The sequence below is a fragment of the Anomaloglossus baeobatrachus genome, chromosome 6 (genome assembly GCF_048569485.1).
Source record: "Anomaloglossus baeobatrachus isolate aAnoBae1 chromosome 6, aAnoBae1.hap1, whole genome shotgun sequence".
Classification (NCBI taxonomy): domain Eukaryota; kingdom Metazoa; phylum Chordata; class Amphibia; order Anura; family Aromobatidae; genus Anomaloglossus; species Anomaloglossus baeobatrachus.
This window is the reverse complement of record NC_134358.1, coordinates 442,813,857-442,837,116: the sequence shown is the minus strand read 5'-3', so window position 1 is coordinate 442,837,116 and position 23,260 is coordinate 442,813,857. Positions and strand designations below refer to the sequence as shown.

The 23,260-nt window shown below is 44.6% G+C and overlaps 1 protein-coding gene across 2 annotated transcripts in view; it reads right to left on the bottom strand.

Moving 5' to 3' along the window:
* The window catches only part of OSBPL10 (oxysterol binding protein like 10), a 749,675-nt gene that overhangs the window by 11,918 nt on the left and 714,497 nt on the right, over positions 1–23,260 (bottom strand). For both annotated transcript variants that reach the window (XM_075315242.1, XM_075315243.1), the window contains one exon: positions 13,019–13,172. In XM_075315242.1, coding sequence (XP_075171357.1) covers positions 13,019–13,172 — 154 coding nt within the window. The remainder of the gene's footprint in view (positions 1–13,018; positions 13,173–23,260) is intronic.

Sequence of the window (23,260 nt, the reverse complement as noted above, 5' to 3'; positions counted from 1 at the left end):
GCCGTGTGACGTCGCTGTGACTCCGCACGAACCGCCCCCTTAGAAAGGAGGCGGATCGCCGGCCAGAGCGACGTTGCTAGGCAGGTAAGTCCATGTGACGGGTGTTAGCGATGTTGTGCGCCACAGGCAGTGATTTGCCCACGACACACAACCGACGGGGGCGGGTACGCTCACTAGCGATATCGGTACCGATATCGCAGTGTGTAACGTACCCTTAAGTCCATAGGTCAATCTGTGGCCAGCTCATCACAGAGGCAGAAATTGAAACATGATTGACTGCATTTTGGCACCTACCTTAAATAGACGGATACTGTTGAACATTATGTCTGACAGAGCACAAGGTGATTCAGTCTGTGTCAATACAGTAATTAGCTCTGTTGGTGTATACACCCAAAATCCCATTTTTCAGGGATTCAGACATAAGCTCCAAAGAAGCCACTAACATGGGGCTAAAACGTGGCGATAGGGCAGCATACAAAGTAAGATGCACAGCTACATTTTTAGAAAGTTCTGGCTGTATTATATGCAGTAACATGATTTAAACTTTGAATGCCAGTCCTAAATGCCCACTCTTACCACTTTTTAAACTGGCCTCTAAAAAGAACGCTTTCTATAACCATTCAAATAATATCCTGAAATGGTTAAGTGCAAAGATCTGGGGGGGGGGGTTTATACTCTAATGTGGAAGATATAATAAAGACAAGAACAAAAATCAGCATTTAATCTTGTTTTCTTTCCCAAGAGAATCATAAATGTAATCATAACGTTACATGGGCAAGAATGAATTACTATCTGTGATTAAGCCACAGCCGTAATAGACTATTACAGACCTGATTTGTCTGCTAACAAAAATAGAGAAAACACCATTTTTTTCTGTGTAAACATGACGAGAAAAAAACACTGATTAACATATCTGAAAGCATTAACCGAATAAACATATCATATTAAGTATTTCATTAAAGTTGTTTAGAGGCCACTGACTTCTGTTGAGGAAGACTAGATCTACGTGAATAATACAGCCATATTTTTAAATCTGTAGTGACCACATTAGGTTGCATTTGCACATTCATGTGACACGTTCTAATGCTCGTCACTGGAGATGGTAAGGCAGTGAGGAAGAGTGGACCCACTGGACCACAGGCGGGACCCAGGCTTACCTTTTAGAAGGAGGGGCTTGATTAAGTGTCCACTATGAGGCAGGTGCCAGGTGCCACTCCCAAGACAGTGACCGGGACAGTGGCAGCTGACCCCAAGGGCAAGGACGGACACAGATGCAGACAGGCAAAGTATCCAGTGAGGACAGGGACCACCGGGATGGCTGAAGCAGATATAAGGCCAGGACGGACCGTCACTAGTGTAACTGGGACAGATGACACAACATGAACAAGCCAGTATCAGGGGTACGGGCGGGACACGGAGATAAGGAAAGGTAATACACATGGAAACTGGGACACACAGTGGACAAGAGGACCTGATAATTACTTGGCTAGAGCATGGACCACTATCTATCCATGTTGCTCATGCACCCCCCTTAGTGGGAGAGTGGCTTAAGTACCCAGTACCTCTCAGCGATAGGCTGAGAGGCACATCCAGGAAATGGCATGCTGACACTTTAGGAGAATGGATCCCTATAGGAGGTATTCAAAAAGAGCAAGCAGATATGTGAAATTTAATAATTTTATTAAATAAAAAATACACATATAAGTGACCGCAAGACAACAAAGCAACAATCAAATGTGTTCATTTAAAAACAATAACCAAGAGGGGGATGGACCTGTTCATGTGTGAATTATGATGGTAAACTGTAAATACCAATGTGGCTAATGGAAACACTAGCACAGCTCCAAAGAAAACCTCAAACCCTGTTATGTCCAAAAAAGGAAGGATTGTAATCAAGCACAATTTCCTAATAATAATTATGACATATAGAATATTTTCCGTGGTAAGTATTATTATAGTCATAACGTGACATGGACTACACAGGAAAAATTGAGAGGTCTCAATCATCCTAAGGACTAAAAAGCAGTAATGACTAAAATTGAGAGGTCTCAATCATCCTAAGGAGTAAAAAGCAGTAATGAGGCATAGTGCCTCTACCGGATGACTGCTAACTAATTATACAAGAAATACAAATATAGGGTCATGTTATTATTCATATTATCAGATAAAATAGTGGAAAGCGCTTGGTAGAGATGAATGACTTACACATCGAATAGGTCACAACCCCCTCACACCACTCCAAAAGGTAGAAGCAGATAGTAAGGCCAAGATGGACAGAGTCACTAGTGTCACAGATGCAGCCGGGACAGCTGAGGCAGATGGTATGGCCAGGTTAGACGGAAGAGTCACAACTGTAGCGGATGCGGACGGGACGGCTGGGACAGATGATACAACAGGAACAGGCCAGTACCAGGGGTACGGCCGGGGCATGGAGACAAGGAAAGGTAATGCACACTGAAACTGGAACAAACCATGCACAAGGGGACCTGACAACTAGCTGGCTAGGGAACGGACCACTAACTAACCACGTTGCTCAGGCACCTCCCCTAGTGGGAGAGTGCTTTAAATACAAAGTACCTCTCAGGCTGAGAGGTACTTCCAACAAATGGCATGCTGATCCTTTAAGAAAAAGGAAGCTGTGCGCACGCACGCCCTAGGTGTACTCCCGGAGGACCTGTGCAGCGTGCACAGGCCTCGAGAGGAGGAAGCAGGTGGAGACCCACGTGGAGGACCAGGGGGAAGCAAGGCAGGCGAGATAGCCGTGGCAGTTAGTCACGTTCCTGCAGCGAGGAGGGTGAGCATTGCAGGGACGCTGGTGCTACACACGTCCATATGCTGTCATTTTTATTCTCAGACATCAAAAGAACATCAGTTTTAAAAACAGATCAGTGTCCCTGGTCATTGAGACTGAGAATATCTCCTATTCTCATCTGTTTGTGACTCAGACATGGCCACCAAAGTCTCTGGGAATCCCTTGAAAATGTATGAAACACGGAAGACAGACTTTATACTTCAGCTTTCAATCAGAGTTTCATCAAATATTAACTGATTTATTGTGAATTTCTAGTCAATGGGTACAAAAATTTCAGACAGTCTACCTGCTTTACTAGAAGAAAAAATGTAAGCAAATATGGTGTCATGGGGGGAAAACCTGTCCAATTCTCTCGGTAACAGCCAGATCCATCACAGCTCAAAAGAAACAAATTTGTCTCACTATAGGGTGGTAATGTAAATTAAAAAAAATACTTTACATTATGATGGTTGCAGAAAAAAATAAGGAAATAAAAATTAAGATTTTTGTGGAGGACATCAATGAAAAAGATCCAGCAGATGGCCAGATGCTATGTAGGTGTTGTAAGGATGAGACTGGCAATGTTGTAAATGGCCGGTATGTGTCACAGAGGCGGAAATCCTCTGTGATCTGAACCTGGAATGTTTCTCTGGGACTTATAGTTCCATGAGGATATTTGTACCCATTCAGGGCTAGGTTCAGGGGATGGTCAGAAGTGATGGGCGGGACTGACCATCCACATACCTCTCATACATAGGTGTGTCTCATGGGATTTAATGGAGCTGTCGTTTGTCACATGATCTCCATGTGCTGGTTGGAGCCATCTTGGTTGGAGCACATGTGTAGGACATCATATGCATACAGAGCTAGTGAGGGCTCTAAAATGTCAGGGTGCTGCAAAATCCACTGAGGATCTGGACCAACGGCAGGGGCCACTAAACGATGTGCATATATAACGTATCGTGTGTATGTGACTATATAATGTGTATAGGGTCTGTATAGTGTGTATATGTATAATGTACGTGTAATGATGTCTCACTGTGTATATCTGGTAAAGCACATCTTTGTAAATAACAGCATACATTTGTTCAGATGACTGGGAAATAGTTAAATCTGCAGTGTACACCTTGCACACAGCCTTTAAAAATGCATCTAGATTTACTACAAGAAAAAGGGGAAGCAAATGCATGTTAATTATTTTCATTTAAATAGATATATTTTTCTTCTGCTAGCACCCAATGTTTTGCTAGGCCTGCCATTAAATTACTGCAATATTTTACAAATCCCTTTGATTCAGTTTTAAGGTGAACAAACAGGTTTGTTAAGTTGTAATCCTTTAATGACTCATTATTTACATTTTTGTTCCAAAAAGCTGTATTAATCCAGCTCAGGAGCGGAGTCTGCTTTATTCGAGGCAAGTGCCGGCTGTGTTACACAGCTAACATCTGCCTGTAACTACAGCAATTTGAGCTGCTGTTTATCTATTTAATTGCCACTGTCATTCACTGAGTCACAATCACAGGCATCCGATGGGTACCACTGCATACAAGGGCCTGCCTAATGTCCCCTACTACTACCATCTTAGTCCTCCTATGAAGCTCAACTGCCGGCTGACAGAACAGGAGAACAACAATTTTACTACCTGCTGCAATACTTTGGTATTATAGTATAAACAATCAAAGATTGCTGTTGAAGTCTCCTAAGGTGACTAAAAATAAAATCAAAATTTTAATTATTTTTTTTTTAAGAGAATGTATGAAAGCTAAATCCCAATTTTGTTCATCCAAAAACAAGAGAAGAAAATACTCTTGGTATACTCGTGGATTCATGACTAAAAAAGTCTGATCTATCAAAATATTTAATTATGTAAACCATATAATTATATAGTGTCAGAAAATGGCAATAGAAACCATTGTTTGTTTTACCCAAGGTTTTTTTCAACCACTAATAAATAAATTATATATATATATTGTGAGGTAGCGTGGTCGGCTGTGTAGCAGAAGACACGGGATCTAGGCACCAAGGGTCACAGCACACGGTTTATTGCACAAACCACAAGTCCAATACAGCATACACTTGTTTCTCCGGCAGATACTCAGGGAGTTGTGTTCACTCCCTCACACACTAGGGGCCCATGCCCATGTTCCTGTTTCCTTTTAACCCTCACTTCAGCCTGTAGGGAAACAGGATTAACCCTGTAGCGGAGTTGCCTTCTATACATGGAGGGAGCACAACCGGGGCGAGACGTACCGGCCGTCATGGACCAGCCCGGTCACAGTCTCACAATATATATATATATATAGCGGGCGGGGAGGACGCCGTCGCTGCTGCGCTCTCGCTAACGCTCGGGTCCGGCACGGCTGCTGCTGCTGCTCAGTGGCTCGAGCGGTGGGCCGGATCCGGGGACTCGAGCGGCGCTCCTCGCCCGTGAGTGAAAGGGGTGGGTGGTTTGGGGGATTTAGTCCGTGACGCCACCCACGGGTCGTGGTGAAGATGGGCCACACCGCTGCTGGTGACGGGGATCCCGGGAGCGATGGTAGGGAGCAGCTGGGATGTTGTTTTCCCCCTCCGTGGGTAGAGGTCGGTGGTCCCGGGGCCCGATGATGTGGTGACGGGGAGGCAGGGTTGCAGGGACAGCGCGGCGCGGTGCCGGATGGCACGGGTGTACTCACTCAGCAAGAAAGGTACAAAGTCCTCGGTAAACCAAACGGCTGGATGGACAGGTCCCACAGCCGACTGCAGTGCTTCTCCCCGGACAGGTGATGGCGGCTGTCTTTCCCTGCACCTTGATGTTCTCTTTCTGACTACTATGGATTCCCAACGGTAGTCCGCTCCCCGGTGTATGGGTACCGGAGGAGCCCGTTTGCCCGCAGACGCTGGCCCTTGGGTCTCTAGCCTTAGGCGGTAGCTGTATACCCTCACGGTGTGGGCTGTTGCCTTCAATCGGGACTTTTGCTGTTGTGAAACCCCTGGGGTTCCAGTCACATTTGGATCTGACTATTGTCGGCGGCTCCAAGTCTGGTCGGGGTCCGATGGCCCTGCCTGTGTGTGCTGGCTTCACTTCGCTCCCCGGTTGGTACCGGCGGGCCGTCGCCCGTCCCCGGTCCTACGGTTCCGCGTTGCTCCACCACTCCTGCAGACGGCCACCATCGTCTGCAAACCTTGTATTCTTAGGGCTGGTTCACACTAGGCGACAACGAGGTCGCTGTTGCGTCACCATTTTCTGTGACGTAACAGCGACCTTGTAAGTCGCTGTTATGATCGCTGCTTAGCTTTCAAACACAGCGACGCAGCAGCGATCATAACCACGAGAGCAGGGAGCCGCGCACACTGCTTAGCGCTGGCTCCTTGCTCTCCTAGCTACAGTACACATCAGGTTAATGAACCCGATGTGTACTGCAGCTACATGTGCAGAGAGCAGGGAGCTGCGCACACTGCTTAGCGCTGGCTCCTTGCTCTCCTAGCTACAGTACACATCGGGTTAATTAACCCGATGTGTACTGCAGCTACATGTGCAGAGAGCAGGGAGCCGCGCACACTGCTTAGCGCTGGCTCCTTGCTCTCCTAGCTACAGTACACATCGGGTTAATTAACCCAATGTGTACTGCAGCTACATGTGCAGAGAGCCGGAGCCGGCAGCACAGGCAGCGTGAGAGCTGCGGAGGTTGGTAACTAAGGTAAATATCGGGTAACCACCTTGGTTACCCGATGTTTACCCTGGTTACAGCTTACCACAGCTGCCAGATGCCGGCTCCTGCTCCCTGCTCGCTTCATTTCGTCGCTCTCTCGCTGTCACACACAGCGATCTGTGTGTCACAGCAGGAGAGCGCCTTTGAAGAAAACGAACCAGGGCTGTGTGTAACGAGCAGCGATCTCGCAGCAGGGGCCAGATCGCTGCTCAGTGTCACACACAGCAAGATCGCTAATGAGGTCACTGTTGCGTCACCAAAACCGTGCCGCAGCAGCGATTTCGGTAGCGATCTCGCTATGTGTGAAGCACCCCTTAGACCAACCTTAAATATCCTGACCCCAACTCAGCTGCCTCATATATGTCAAGGAAGCAGTTGACTCGAGATCAGGAGAGTTACCATCCATCTGGGTATTGCGGGCTGAAAGTGGACTGTAAAATACGGTCATCCAAACCTGATCTTGGGCTACTTCACACCTGCATTCTGAACTTCCTTTTCTTCTGTTTTTAGAAATAGTAAACTAAAATAAATGTCTAAAACTGATACAAATGGAAGCACTTATTACTAAGTGGGGCATCTAGGTTTCGCTATATTTCGAAATTGAGATGGAAGAAAAAGGAGATAGCTAACACTGGTTTTGTGTTGCTGTTGGGGGTCTTTTTTTTGCTTTTTTTGTATTTTTATTTAGGGAGGCCCCAAAACATTGGAAATGGCAAATAGAGCGAACAAACTCCGATGGAATATAACAATAGCTAGGTGCAGCTGGTATACTTTTCTACTCAGCAAAAAGGTAATGACAAGTCCTGTGGGATCCTCGTCTAGTTAATTTTACTCAGTGCGAGAGTGCCCACGATGTCTGTAGACAAATGAACTCGCCTGTCTGTGACTACAGTCCCTGCCATGCCAAGCCCACATTCTGACAATACACGTGCTGTCAGGTAGGCTAGCACCTCCAAAGCATAAAGGGAAATCTCAAGCCATGTGTCCAATTTGGAGACCCAGAAGTTAAAAGGGGCAGACCCATCAATCAGTACGCGGAGATATGTGGTTACGTACTCTTCTACCATGTTGTTGAAATGCTGCCTCCTGCTAATTCAAACCATTTTAGATGGTGGTACCGGATGTTGTGGCATGCAGAGTTAGATTTTCCAAATTTCGGCCAGGTTAACCCTCCTTTCTGAGGTGGTGCAGGTGCCCCAGCTGCATTGGAGACTTCCCACTTCTCTGCTTTGTGCTTCAACTGAGCCCCTTGCTGTCATGTGCGAAGTAGTACATCCAACATGCGCTTGTATTCCAGCATTTCATGATCCTGCTCCAGTGACAGAATAAGGCTATGTGCGCACTGGGAAATGGAATTTTCTTGAGAAAATTCCGCATGCTCTCAAAGATTACCGCACCCGCGGTAAAAAACCGCGGGAAACCGCACCCGAAAACCGCATGCGGTTTGCCGCGGTTTTACCGCGGTATTGTTCGCGGTATTGCCGCGGTTTTGCCGCGTGCGGGTTGGGATGTGCTTTATTGCATTCAATGCAATAAAGCACATTGAAGGAAAAAAAAAAAGTCATTTAATCCTGAGATAATAGATAGATAGACAGAAGAATAGATAGAGGGATAGATAGATAGACAGACAGATAGAGGGATAGATAGATAGATGGAGGGATAGATAGATAGATAGATAGAGGACAGATCGCTGCATTTCCCACGGTCGGCAGTGAGTTCACATTACTGGCCGTGGGAAATGACCGGTAATTACCTCTGCTGTCTGCTGCTTTCATTCAGCGCTGTGTCTGTGACAGTCGCGGCTGGATGTAAGCAGCGCAGGACCTGTGGATTACGCCGGAGCGGTGGATTACGCCAGAGCTTTGGTGCGGGAGGGGTTAATAAAATGGTGAACAAGGCTTGTTTGTTTTATTTAAAATAAAGGATTTTTCGGTGTCTGTGTTTTATTCACTTTACTTACGGGTTGATCATGTCAGCTGTCACATAGACGCTGCCATGATCAAGCCTGGAGTTAATGGCGGTGGTCCCCCACCATCATTAACCCCTTGTATTACCTTGCTGCCACTGCTACACGGCGGCAAGAAGAGCCGGGGACACGCCGGTGCTGCCGCATAATGCATGTGACAGTCCCGGGGCAGCTGCGGCTGATATTCTCGGCTGCGGGAGGGGGAGTGAGGTAGGGGACATTATCCCTGCCCCTCTCCCTCCCCAGCCTGAGAATACCGGGCCGCCGCTGTGTGCTTACCTCAGCTGGAAGGTAAATAAACAGCGGAGCCCACGTTATTTGTTTTCTATATTTCCGTTTTCTTTCTATGTGTGTTCTATGTGTCTGTGTCTGTGTTCTATGTGTCTGTGATGTGTTCTGTGTCTGTGATGTGTTTGTGTTTACTCTCTGCTCCGCTTCCTCTTCCTGTAATGACATCACTTCCCTGCAAACCGCAGACAAGCGATGTACATTACCGGAGGTAAACTGCGAAATACCGCAGGGAATAACGCAGGAAAACGCAGTGAACCGCACAGAATTTGCTGCCTGCGTTATTCCCTGCGGGATTTCATGATTAACATTGGAGTCAATGGAGTGAAATCCCGCAGCGATGTGCGGAAAAGAAGTGACATGCACTTGTTTTTGCTGCGGGATTCCCGCAGCAAAACATGCAGCTGTCAAATTCCGCCTAGTGCGCACAGGATTTTTTTTTCTCCATAGGATTTGCTGGTGATTCACTGCAGAGATGTTATGAACATTTTCTGCAGCGAAACATGCAGCAAAACCGCAGGAAATCCGCGGCAAAATCCGGTAAGTGCGCACATAGCCTTAAGAATCGCACATTGTCCTTGTAGTGGGGATTTAGCAGGGTGGCCACCAAGTAATCACCACTGTTAACAAAGCAAATAGGCAGTCACTGCGCAGGCACTGCAGCATGAATTCACTCATGCATGCCAGGCTGCACACAGGCAACAACAAACTGGCCTCAGTGGGAGGTGTGTCCTCTGTATCCCCCCCAGCCATGCTACAGTGATGCCCGTGAGCTGCTTTGAAGTGCCAACTGCTGTGAACACGATTATTCTTACTCCTGCTCATACTGAAAAACTATCCCCTGGCTGAACAGTCGTGTACCAGGCCACTGTTGGTACAGGAACCCATCCTCTGAGCCATATGTGGATGACTGGCCAGATAATGGTATGAATGGTCCCTGTTCCTCCTGCTCCTCTTCCACCTGTGCCACCACCTCATCAATCATCGCTTGAAGCGGTTTTTGTTTTTTTTAAGGAGGCATACAAGTGGGTTAGTAACGCTGATGATGGCCTCATCAGGGCTGGCCCCATTTGCCACACATCCCACATGGAGGCCCACTCGGACGTGAAGTGATGTTGTTCTGCAGAGCAACTCACTCATGCGTGTTGCAGCTGAAACTCCACTCTTGCCTGCTACTGCTCACACAGTCTCTCCAGCATATGCAAGGTCTAGTTACACCATGTCGGTATGTTGCATATGAGGTGGTGAGCGGGAAGGCAGAAGTAATGCTGCAGCCCAGACAGGTGAGAAGCAGCAGGGTAAGAAAAGTGAAAGCACACAACTAGCTCGCACTTTCAGCAGCAGCTCTGACAACTTGAGGGAATTGTTCACAAAGGTCTACACCTCCAAATTTAGTACATGCGCCAGGCAAGGGATGTGCGTAAAACAGGCTAGGCCTAGAGCTGTGACTGGATTTCACACACTATCTCACACCCCCACCAGGCTGGGCTTGAGGTTCAGTGGCACAAACCACTCATCAATCTGTTGTTTGATCCCCGTCCACAGCTCCTGCGTGGTGTGGGATTTTCCCCCAAACAGATGAATTTCAAAACAGTGTGCTGTTGTTTCTTCCTGGTTGTGCTGAAGATGGTAGTGCAGGTGTTACATAGGATGCGAACACTGACAGAGTAATGTCCAGCAATCCTCGGTAGTGGTAGGGCATGTGACAGAATGTCTTCCGCGTCAAGCCCAGCTGCCCCTACATTTACCCAGTGCGCAGTTAGGGAGATCTAACGTCCCTGCCCATGCTTACTGGTGCACGTATCGGTGGTTATTTGGACATTTAGACTGATGACGTTGCGCAGTGCACACATGATTTTGTCTGCAACATGTGTGTGCAGGTAAGGGATGGCCTGCCTGAATAAGTAGTGGTGTCTGGGTACCACGTATAGTGTGACAGCCATCGCCATAAGTTTTTTGTTGGTTTTTTTTTTTTTTTTTTTTTTTTTTTAAGTGTCCATCTCCACCAGCCAGAATGGCAGCATTTAAATGACCAAGAATTTTGAAATGCTGTCATTCAGGACCAGGGCTTATGGGGGGGTACTCTCTCTTTCTGATCAGTGTGTGAGGGATGGACAGCTGAACACTTCCATGGGACAGTGTGGAGATGCTCGGTGACAACTGCTGGTGTTACAGTCACATCCTCTCTTTGCGGAGAGCTAGGTAGCTCTGTTGCTTGGGAGTGGGAGGAAGAGATAGCAGCAGCAGAGGGGAGCAGGAGGAGCCTCAGATCATTTCTGTTTTTTTTCAGGTGTCTATTCCACTGCAGCTTGTGCTTTGCATTCTCGTCATGCAGATGGTACTCAGGTTAAGAACATTTATGCCTCACTTCAGTCTCTGACAGCACAATATGCAAACCACACATGTCATGTTGTCAGTACACTGGCTGAAGAAATGCCACACCAGGGAGCTTTCTTTAACCTAGCTTTGGTATGCTCAGTTTGTCGGCACAGTGGGCAGTAGCAGCCGCCGTACTGGCTAGGTGGCAGGCGCTGTGCTTTTGCACCCTGCTCCCTTTTTTGCTGTGCAGCTGGGGCAGTGTGACTACCTCCTCTTCTTCCAAACTTTGCTCATCACTCAGATGGCCTTCACAACATGTGGGTTCTAGGATCTCATCGTCCCCCACATCATCTTTTACCCACTCCTCACCCATTCCCTTCTTGCCGGTCTGCATACTGCAGAAAGCCATAGCAGTTAGCACGTGTGTTTCATCATCATCATCATCATCATCATCATCATCATCATCATCATCATCATCATCATCAGAGACGTGCTGCAGTGGTCCACTGACCGTGTGCACTAACCCTCCAACATACTCATCCTCGAACACAAGTGGTTGAGTATCAGTGCACTCAATCTCTTTGACTTCTGGGGCAGGGCCAGGTGGATGGCCCACGGACCCCAGCCATCCGAGTGATCAAAAAGCTGAAGTGACTGTATCATAACTTGGGGCTCAGACTGCTTGTCTGACTTGCAAGGAGTGTGAGGTGGAGGTGCAAACTCTGCGCTTTCAGCAGGGGACCAGGTGGAAGACTAAGCAAAGGAACTGGAGGCATACTCAGCCATTAAAATCTAAAACCAACTCTACTCGTTCAGGCCTCACCAATTCTGCAGTGGTACTTGAACCTAATAAATAATGCAGAACGTCCTGTTGCATGCGTGCACCAGAGGAAGGTTTTTCACTTGGGAGTTTAGCAGGCACAAATTGACCACGTCCTCTCCTTCCACCAGCTCCACCATCACCTTGGCCACATCCACATCTCCTAGTTGATGCGCTCCTCATTCTTTGCAACCCAAAAAAACTGCACAGTAGAGAAGAGAGAGAGAGTGCCCAGCAGATTATCACACTTTTACAGCACTCTGCACCAGGCTCTGTTGGAGCACTTTGCACCAGGCTATGTTGGGGCACTCTACACCAAGTTGAGCACAGAATGGCAGAGCCACAAGTGATCCAAAATTTGCACACACAAAGTCACGTGCTGCGCCGGCCAGTCACAGCCATGCCAATAGTTTGCATGGCTGTGATGGCTCCGGAAGTACCCACAGCCGAAAAGATTGGCTTGCTTATTGGCTGGGTTGCAGCTTTTCAACAAACTTTATTTGGCATCTGAACCCAAACTCTACAGCAATCTTCCATGAGAAGTCCATGTTCGGAGTTCAGCAGCGGGTACCAGGTGTCCAGTGCACACCCCAAGCTTTACAGTTTGGTCATCACTAATCTCTTGCATTGAAAGTTTTTGCTAACATGATGCACAATGGTGTGGACAGCAGTTTCCAAGTAAGACATTTTTTCAATTCAGTGAAAATAAATCCAAAAACGTACAGGAGGTTTCTGAAATCTTATCTTTTGCTGGTACTGTAAAAAACAGATTTTTTTTTGCATATATAAAACAAAAAAAAAACCAATGCAAACAAAGCCACAAAAAAGGTAATGTGTCAATATAGCCTTAAGATCACTGTTTTAACTGCAGTGTTGCATGGGACTGCAGGTTTCATCAACATTATCTGTGCGCAGAGAGTTATCACTGTGTTACCAATGGATTTAAATTTTTCATTTTGGAGTTGGGAGGGGTTGGCTGCAAAACACATGCCTCGGGGCTTGGGCCCCTGATTTTTTCTCACACTAGCAACACCTCTGCTTTATACTATAAAATTTGTTTGCCATAGCGTTTATTACCTTAACGTTAATCAGAAATAAAGACTTCATAATTCATAAATTATACAGATAAGTCAGCAAAAACGTACCTCTTTGATAAAATATTTAGACTTCCATGGAGTGTTAGCAGATGCCCTCTGCCGTGCTTCTGCCCTCTGTCTTTCTTCAAGTTGGTGTTTGTGCTCTGATGCTGCGTCAACATTATCTGCTTTTAGGGAATTGGTGACATTTTCCCAAATACGTCTGAAGAAATAAATTAAATAGATTCGTCACTGACTTGCATCAGAACAGAATTATAAAACGTGGAACCTCCTCAAAAATACATACTATAGTTTGTGAAAAGTCATAAGGAAGTTATGTGGGAATATTAAAATATATTGTGCTGTACATGGCGGTCCTACCAGACAGCTGGGGCCTAATGGCCTAAAGATTGCGACCGGGCCTGAGGGTGGAAGGGACCCACCAACCTCCACGCCTATCTGAAGTGCATGGCGGTACAGAGACCCTTCGGGTCCCTGCTCTGTAATATACTCTGCTGGCCACACAAAGGCCGGCAGCTGACACTGGTATGCCAGGCATTGGTATTGCATCATGCGTCGCCATAACAGGCACTTTATCAGCTGCCGGCCACTGCACCAGCTACAGAGGAGGACATCATGCAACATGGGTGTAGGGGAAGGTGAGCAGAATGTATTTTTTATTCATGTGTTAGAGGCAGAGCAAGGAGCACATATAACAACAGGAAGGGATATATATATATCTATATATATATATATATATATATATACACACACACACACACACACACTAGAATGGAGAACATATACCAGGATGAGGGGACATACATTGGGTAAAATAAGTATTAAATACATCACCAATCTTCTGAGTAAATATATTTCTAAGGTGTTGTTGACATGAATTTTTCACCAGATGTCAGTTTCAACCCATCTAATTCACACAGGCAAAGAAATCAAAATATAGATGTCCATAAATTCAGTGGGTTGTCCACTACTAGGACAAGCCCTTCGGTTTCCCCCACGTAAAATAAAAAAGCCTAGACTCACCTCTCGTGCCAGCGCCGTTCCATGAATGCTGGTGCTCCCCTTTCTGTGGCTCAGATGACGTGAGGTCAAGCAAGCCTCATGTCCTTTTACCGTCGGCAGGAGCAATCAACTGGAAGTCAGCGGATGCCACAGCGCTAATTTCCTGTTGATTAACTCATTTGCCTGAAAGCAGGTAGAGATAAGCCAACAGTGATTGGACGCAGGGGCCCACGTAACGTCACAACTTCACATGAGCCCTGGGAACCTATGCATTGACACCGCTGAACAGGTGTCATGACAGTTCATGGATTTTTGCATCTCTCTCTCACCTCTGTTAAATACCTTTTCCTTGTGTCACTTCTCATTACTACACAATTTATCAACTTCTATGGTTAGATTTCTTTTTCTGTGTGTATTAGATTGGTTGATACCAACATCTGGTGAGAAATTCATGTAAATAGAACCTTTAGAAATAGATTTACTTAGTAAATTGGTGACGTGTTCTATACTTATTTCACCCGCTGTATATAGCAGGATGGGGGACAGGATTGTAGAAATATATACCAGCATGGTGGACATATATACCATGAAGGGGGACATGCATACCAGGATAGTGCCCAGGATGGGAAACATTAGTACAGGATAGGAGCATTATTACATAATTAAGGGGGGGGTAAGACTTATGTCCTTATAGGATGTAGAACGCTATAAGGGCCAATACATCTGACCAACATGCAGGGAGGGAAGCAGGTCTAAATTTTTGCACCCAGGCCCATTGATCTCGTTATGCCACTGCTGGCCTGCCATTCACGTTACATCAAAAAATGCAGTTGTTTGATTTGGGTTCATTTGCTGTATTATAGAGGTATTCCTAGAGAGACAAAGTATTGTACAGAAATACAGTGTCTGTGGCTCCATATTGTGGATCAGTGGGGACCATTCTGTATGCCACTATACAGGGTCCACGCACATAGCTTCTCCATATGAATGAGACCTTATTCTATTGGAAAAATACATTTGCCAAAACCAGAATGTGTGTTTTAATATTCTAGATATCACTATTGCATCTTGTGTAGCGAACATAAAGAGAGCATGTGTGATTTTTTTTTTTTTCGTTAACCAGAGGTGATTCACAACTTAGTCATTGGTAAATATTGTGTTATTTACTGAACTAAGAATCTGTATGATATTTTGCAATCCTGATGGCACCCCTGCTTTAGTTGACAGAGTAGAGTTCAGAAATACAAAAGACGTCTCCCCACCAATGCATTTTATTTAGACATCGTTATGGTCAGGTTTCCATGTCTAATTATCCACTTGTAATGGCGTAGCTGTTGCAGAAGTTTCCATTTCCTTTGGAAAATGTGTCTCATACCACCACTATTTTTTAAAAATGCAGAGCGCTGCTGAGTTCGTAAAATACATGCTAGTTTTTTTTACAATGTTTACCATTCAATAACTTTGAAGCAATCATTAACAACTCGTGTTACTAAAGCGCCAACCGCTGCTCGTCTACTGCTCCAAGAAAAGAAGATTACAAAGAGGAACTTTGATGTTCCCCGTTGTTTACTCTAGATGCTTCCATTTCACTTAAATCTCACTATGATAATATGGCTGCTGTTAACTGCCTGCTGACGCTGCTCTATTGCTAGAGGCATATTTCATTCTATAATGTAAAATGTAGGCCCCTTCTGGCCTGCTCAATTTACATATGAATGCTGAATACTGTGCACAGAAAACATTGCTGGGAGTTTGCTTAATATTGAATGATTCTCATTTTTTTTATATAACACGAAAGCTTTGATGTATACACTGACATTTTTATTCTTAGATATTTTTTTTGTAGAACAGAGTGAAAATAAAGATTGGTGTGGACAGATCTCCGACGTGTATGGCCAGTTAAACGAGTGCCATCTATTGAATACAGGAGGTGTCAATGTCACTGCCTCTATTGGATCCAGCGATAAGGTGATCCCTGGGCGCTCCCCGACATGGCATAGAGCAGGGTCTTAGTAGATCAACAGGTGGCTGCTTTCCCTTGCAACTAGGACATCTATGTAAGTTACACTTGGAGATTATGCATGCAGAGATGATAAAATGTCACAGACCCTGCAAAAATCCATAACTTCAATTTATGCTGTGGATTCCACTGCATATTTCACCCTTTGCATTGCAAAGGCGCAGTGGAATCCCCAGCATGAATTGACATCCTAGAGTATTTCACACTATTAACACTAGAAGTCCCAGGAATTTTGAGCTCCATAGGGTTTCAATGGTAGATATGTTAAATAACCCCTCTCTGGGACTTCTAGTGTTAAGATAAGAATTAAGAAAACCTCATCCACAATATTGCTGATAATCCGCTACGTAGAACACCCGCATGCATAAAGAATATAACATTAGTACCAGCATAACTATCCTAGCTTATTTACTGAGCTTAAAAGACTCCTACTCAGTTGGAATAAACTTCCATTGTCTCTATTTGGACGAATCTCCACTGTCAAAATGTCAGTCCTGCCGAAGCTACTTTACTTATTTGAGACCCTCCCGGTGTGTGTGTGCCATACTAAGAGTTCCATAACATACAGTCCCTTATACTACAATTCATCTGAGCCCATAAGAGGCATAGAATTAAGAAAACGACTTTGCTTGACAGCAGACTGAGGGGAGGACTGGGGGTCCCTGATATAACTTAATACTACTCGGCAACTCATTTGTGTCACATCCCTGCGTGGTCCAATCGTTGTGCCTTCTCTAGATGGATGGAAATAGAGAAGTTATGGTTGGCTCCATTACACCCCAACTCCTACCTCTGGGGCACCTCATCTATCAAGCCTGACCCACATACTCTAGGCCCCATAGCTTTCACCAAGAGGATCTGGGACTGCTGCATTAAGAAGTTTCCACTTACCTCCGAACATTCCCCTCTGACTTTGTTTCTTTTTAACCTCAGGATGCCGGATGGTATGCAGGGCACCATGACCAAAGTGTGGTTTGACAAAAAGCTTTTTTGCTATACTGACATAGTGGACTCGCACTCCAAAGTTCTTCTTCCCTTTGCTACTATATCCACTAGTTTTAATTTCCCTGCCAACTCCCAATATCGGTACCTACAAGTTAGACACCTGATGCACTCCCTTTTTTCCTCCATAGAAGTTTCTACCCCTACACTTTTTGAAAGATTATGCAGAGCTGGGGTTTCTACTAAGGGCCTTATCTCAGATATATATCGTATTCTAGTTACCCCCTATCCAGACGAACGGCCTAATCACGCATATATGGGTAAATGGGATGATTTCCTGGGTGAGACCATTCCCTTATGTGTGTGGAGATGGATTTGGGATGGTGCCTCAAAAACATCCACGTGCTATGTATACAAGAAGAATCAGTATAAATTACTTATGTATTGGTACCACACCCCATCGTTATTACACAAACTAAATCCGGCTATACCTGATAACTGTTGGAGGTGTGGAGTTGCAGGGGGGGGGATGTCCCACACCTATTCTGGGTATGCCCTAACATCCAGTGCTTTTGGAAGTCTGTACAATCCCTTATTTATAAAGTAACTGATCTCCAGATACCCCTGGACCCTAGGTTTTATCTATTAAATATTCCACCTGTTCAGTTGGGCAGGAAAGTGAAACGGTTACTGCTACACATAACCACAGCGGTCAAGTGTTTAATTGCTCGAAGCTGGAGGTCAACTCATCCACCCTCACTCAACGACTTCCATTCTCGGATCCAAGAAGTGAGGAGAATGGAGTATCTATCAGCAATGTCAAATAACATGAGAGATTACTTCGAGAGTATTTGGTCCCTTTGGGATATTTACTGGGCTAATAGAGAATATTAGATCTGTATGGTCTCTACTGAAATCCTATATACTCACCTGCAGTCTCTTTACCTCCTTTCCCCTTGTCTTCTTGTCTAGTATCGTAATGTTTGTCTTGTTATAGTCCTTATCTTTCTTACAGTAATAGATAATAAGATGTTTATCCTGATACAGGGTCTTCTGCTAATTGCTCACATGCTAGTGGAGCACATCCATGTTATTTTTTTTTCTGTATGCTTTGAAAAATGTAATAAAAATTCAGTTATTAAAAAAAATAGGTATGTGCACACCACTTCACGTAGACGCCAGCATAGCCGCTAAGTTTTCTAAGGCGCCCTCGCTTAAGAAAAGCCCTGGCAGTCATTCTCCTGAGGCGGATCTGCCATCATTCTTGCAGCGGTTCCTCTGCAGTTGTCTCTCTCTATACTGTTAATTATACAAAGCAGGATGCTTCCTAGTTTCCAACCCTGAAGCGTATAAAAGAAATGTAGTAAGATGGAACATGTGCACAGCAATATGATTTTGACACTGCTGAGCACAATCTTCATTTTATGGGATGCTTTTTGGTACTTTTTTGGAGGGAATCTGCTTTTAAAAGACATTGTGTGCACATACTTTTACAGTGGAAAAACTGCCCAAAAAAACTTTCCAGGCCTTTTATGACCTTTTGGGAAGGGTATTAAGCCTCTTTCACACATCAGTTTTTTGCGCCGGTGCCTGATCCGGATTGCGATGCATGGCCTCGTGTTTCATCCATCGTACGGTGGATCTGGCAAAAATTGTCTGTGCGGCCGCCGGAAGCAACGTCCAAAGGAACGTTTTTTTATGTCCAGCGAAAAAAAACGGAAGGTGACGGATTCTACGCCGTCTGTTTTTTGTTTTGTTTTTTACAATGCAAGCCTATGGACGCCGGATCCGTCATCATCAGTGAAATGACGGAATGAGGCGATGAATCTGTTTTTTGTTTCTGGGCATGCCCAGACATTGTGTAAATTCACTTCTAGTCACAAAAAAAGCACTCTCTCTATCTCATGAGACAGATCTGTTTTTTTCACGGGATCCGTCGCATCAATTTTGCCACAATCTGCGACGGATCCGTCGCATCAGGCACAAACCGGATTGTGCCTGACAGCAAAAAATTGATGTGTGAAAGAGGCCTTAATCCTTTCACCTAAAGCCTGTTTACACCTTCCTGACCAGGCCATTTTTTTCATTTCTGACCAATGCCACTTTATGAGGTAATAACTCTGGAACACTTCAACGTATCCCAGTTATTCTGAAACTGTTTTTTCATGACACATTGTACTTCATGATAGTGGTAAATTTAGGACATTATTTTTTGCATTTATTTGTGAAAATATGGGAAATTTGCCAATTTTCAAACTTTTAATTCTTATGCCATTAAACAAGAGTTATTTCACACAAAATAGTTACTAAATCACATTCCCCACATGTCTACTTTACATCAGCGCAATTTTTTAAACAATTTTTTTTGTTAGAAAGTTAGAAGGCTTAAAAGTTCACCAGCAATTTCTTATTTTTCCAACACAATTTACAAAACCATTTTTTTTTTTTAGGGACCACATCACATTTGAAGTGATTGAGAGTAGTGATGGGTGAACCCCCCGATGTTTGGTGTTCGGGGGACTCGCCCAAACGTTTTTGTAAAGTTCTAGTTCAGGTTCTGAGATAACCTGAACTTGCGTCCAAACGCCAAACTTGGACTTTACAGTTTTGGGATTGGGCGGGGTGGGGGGGGGCTGTAAAATAAAGAATATCATTAATTAATAAACATTGTCATTATACTTACAGGTCCTGCGTGGTGTCTTGCAGACTCTGTCTCCCAACGCTTCTGCTGCCGAGTCTGATCATCGCTGTGCCCACTGCCCTTCCAGTAACCACCGCTGACCATAGGACCTTCCGTGATGTCATAGCCGTGTGACCAATCACGTGTGAATGTTATATTATTTCGTTGGCTACAGACTGCTCCCATGACTATGACGTCATGCAAGGTCCTGCAGTGTCAGTGTCTCGGTGATTGCCCGAGCATCTCATTACTCTATATACTCGGAGAGTGCCATGTACCGGCGAGATGCTCGGGCACATGCTCAGTTCCCCAGTCCCTGCATGTCAGCGCTCTTTACAGTCAGCCCGCATGAAGGGATTGGCTGCCACACACTAATGCCAGAGCCGGTGAATAGCGGCGCCGGGAATCAGGTGATCGGAGATCACTGTTGCTATAGTAACCCACTCGGTAGGTTACCATGGCAACAGTGGCAGCAGTGACGTCACCGCTTACCAACCCGCAGCCTCTGATCACTCTGAGTGATTACACAGCACAGGCAGGAGCAGCGTTCTTCCTCTCCACCATCCTGTCTGATTGTGGAGGATTATGGAGGGGTGAGAGGGAGTAATAAAGATGGAGTCCCTAACCGTGTCTGTGTACAGGCAAATGAAAACGTTTGGGCACCCCTATTAATGTTAACCTTTTTTCTTTATAAGAATTTGGGGTTTTGCAACAGCTATTTCTGTTTCATATATCTAATAACTGATGGACTGAGTAATATTTCTGGATTGAAATGAGGTTTATTGTACTAACAGAAAATGTGCAATCCGCATTTAAACAAAATTTGACCGGTGCAAAAGTATGGCCACCCTTATCAATTTCTTGATTTGAACACTCCTAACTACTTTTTACTGACTTACTAAAGCACTAAATTGGTTTTGTAACCTCATTGAGCTTTGAACTTCATAGGCAGGTGTATCCAATCATGAGAAAAGGTATTTAAGGTGGCCACTTGCAAGTTGTTCTCCTATTTGAATGGCCTATGAAGAGTGGCATCATGGGCTCCTCAAAACAACTCTCAAATGATCTGAAAACAAAGATTATTCAACATAGTTGTTCAGGGGAAGGATACAAAAAGTTGTCTCAGAGATTTAAACGGTCAGTTTCCACTGTGAGGAACATAGTAAGGAAATGGAAGAACACAGATACAGTTCTTATTAAGCCCAGAAGTTGCAGGCCAAGAAAAATATCAGAAAGGCAGAGAAGAAGAATGGTGAGAACAGTCAAGGACAATCCAGAGACCACCTCCAAAGACCTGCAGCTTCATCTTGCTGCAGATGGTGTCAATGTGCATCGGTCAACAATACAGCGCACGTTGTACAAGGAGAAGCTGTATGAGAGTGTGATGCGAAAGAAGCCATTTCTGCAAGCACGCCACAAACAGAGTCACCTGAGGTATGCAAAAGCAAATTTGGACAAGCCAGTTACATTTTGGAAGAAGGTCCTGTGGACTGATGAAACAAAGATTGAGTTGTTTGGTCATACATAAAGGCGTTATGCATGGAGGCAAAAAAAATATGGCATTCCAAGAAAAGCACTTGCTACCCACAGTAAAATTTGGTGGAGGTTCCATCATGCTTTGGGGATGTGTGGCCAATGCCAGCACCGGGAAGCTTGTTAAAGTTGAAGGTCGCATGGATTCAACTCAGTATCAGCAGATTCTTGCCAATAATGTGCAAGAATCAGTGACGAAGTTGAAATTACGCAGGGGATGGATATTTCAGCAAGACAATGATCCAAAACACCGCTCCAAATCTACTCAGGCATTCATGCAGAGGAACAATTACAATATTCTGGAATGGCCATCCCAGTCACCAGACCTGAATATCATTGAAAATCTGTGGGATGATTTGAAGCGTACTAACCATGCTCGGCGACCATCAAACTTAACTGAACTGGAATTGTTTTGTAAACAAGAATGGTCAAATATACCTTCATCCAGGATCCAGGAACTCATTAAAAGCTACAGGAAGCGACTAGCGGCTGTTATTTTTGTAAAAGGAGGATCTACAAAATATTGTCACTTTTATGTTGAGGTGCCCATACTTTTGCATTGGTCAAATTTTGTTTAAATGCAAATTGCACATTTTCTGTTAGTACAATAAACCTTATTTCAATCCAGAACTATTACTCAGTCCATCAGTTATTAGATATATGAAACTGAAATAGCTGTTGCAAAAACCCAAATTGTTATAAAGAAAAAAGGTTAACATTAATAGGGGTGCCCAAACTTTTTCATATGACTGTATTTATTTCTAATAAAAGTATTTTTTCTCTGTGTGGGGTCTTTTTTTTTTTAACCCTTTATTGGAAATTCTTAATGGCTGGGTAAAACTTAGCCTGACATTAAGAATCTCAGGCTTAATACTAGCTTAATACTAGTTGGTAAAGCAAAGCTGGTATTAATCCCTTATTACCCAGCATGGCACCCGCCACCAGGGCCGCTGGAGGAGTTGGACAGCACCAGAAGATGGCGCTTCTATGAAAGCACCATTTTCTGGGGCGGCTGCGGAATGCAATTCACAGCGGGGAGGCTCAAAAAAACTTGGGTCAACCTGTGCTGCGGATTCCAATCCTCAGTTGCCTAGTTGTACCTGGCTGGACACAAAAATTGGGCGCAACCCATGTAGTTTTTTATTTTTTTAAATATTTCATGAAATTCATGAAATAATTAAAAAAAAAAAAAGGGCTGTTCTATATTTTTGGTTCCCAGTCGGGTACAAATAGGCAGCTGGGGGTTGGGGGCAGCCTGTACCTACCTGCTGTACCTGGCTAGCATACAAAAATATGGCGAAGCCCACGTCTTTTTTTTTTTTTTTTTTTAGTTTCTTGGCAAAAAAAACTTAAAACAAAAAAAAAAAAGGGCTTCCCTGGGTTTTCCATTGCCAGTGAAGGTAAAAGCGAGCATTGGGGGTTAGCAGCCACTAGCTGCTTGCATTACCCTTAGCTAGCAATACAAAAAATGCAGCGGGAGCCCAAGCATTCTCTGTGTCGGGTCATGATTGCCTGACAGCACGGTACTGTAAAACTAAATAAATCATTAAAAAAATGACATAGCGCTCCACGGTATGTTTGATTCTCAGTGTAGATAAAGCAGACTGCTTCGGGATGTCACCCCCCGCTGCCTAATTTACCTTGGCTGGCGATCACAATATAGGGAAGCCCATTCATTTTTTTACTATTTAAAAAAATAATTTAAAAAAATGCATGGGGTCCCGCTGTATTTTGATCGCCAGTCAGGTAAAGCTAGGCAGCTGGGGGCTGGGATTCTCAGCAGCCCGCAGCAGCCCCTGGAAATGGCGCGTTGTTTCTTAGCACCATTTCCATGCGCTTTAACCAGGTCGTTTAGTGCACCTGGTGGTGGTGGCACTCTGGGTAATAAAGGGTAACCAGCTTTGTATTCTCAGATGGTGCTAAGCCCTAACTTCATGGTGTCACACCAAATTACACATGGCCACCATGAATTTCAATTTCTAGGTAACAAAAAAAAACACAACAAAGAAATTTTTTTTTATCTAACATATAAAGCTGAATGTGTGTATGTGTATATAAATAGATATATATATATATATATATATATATATATATATATATATCCGATATTGGC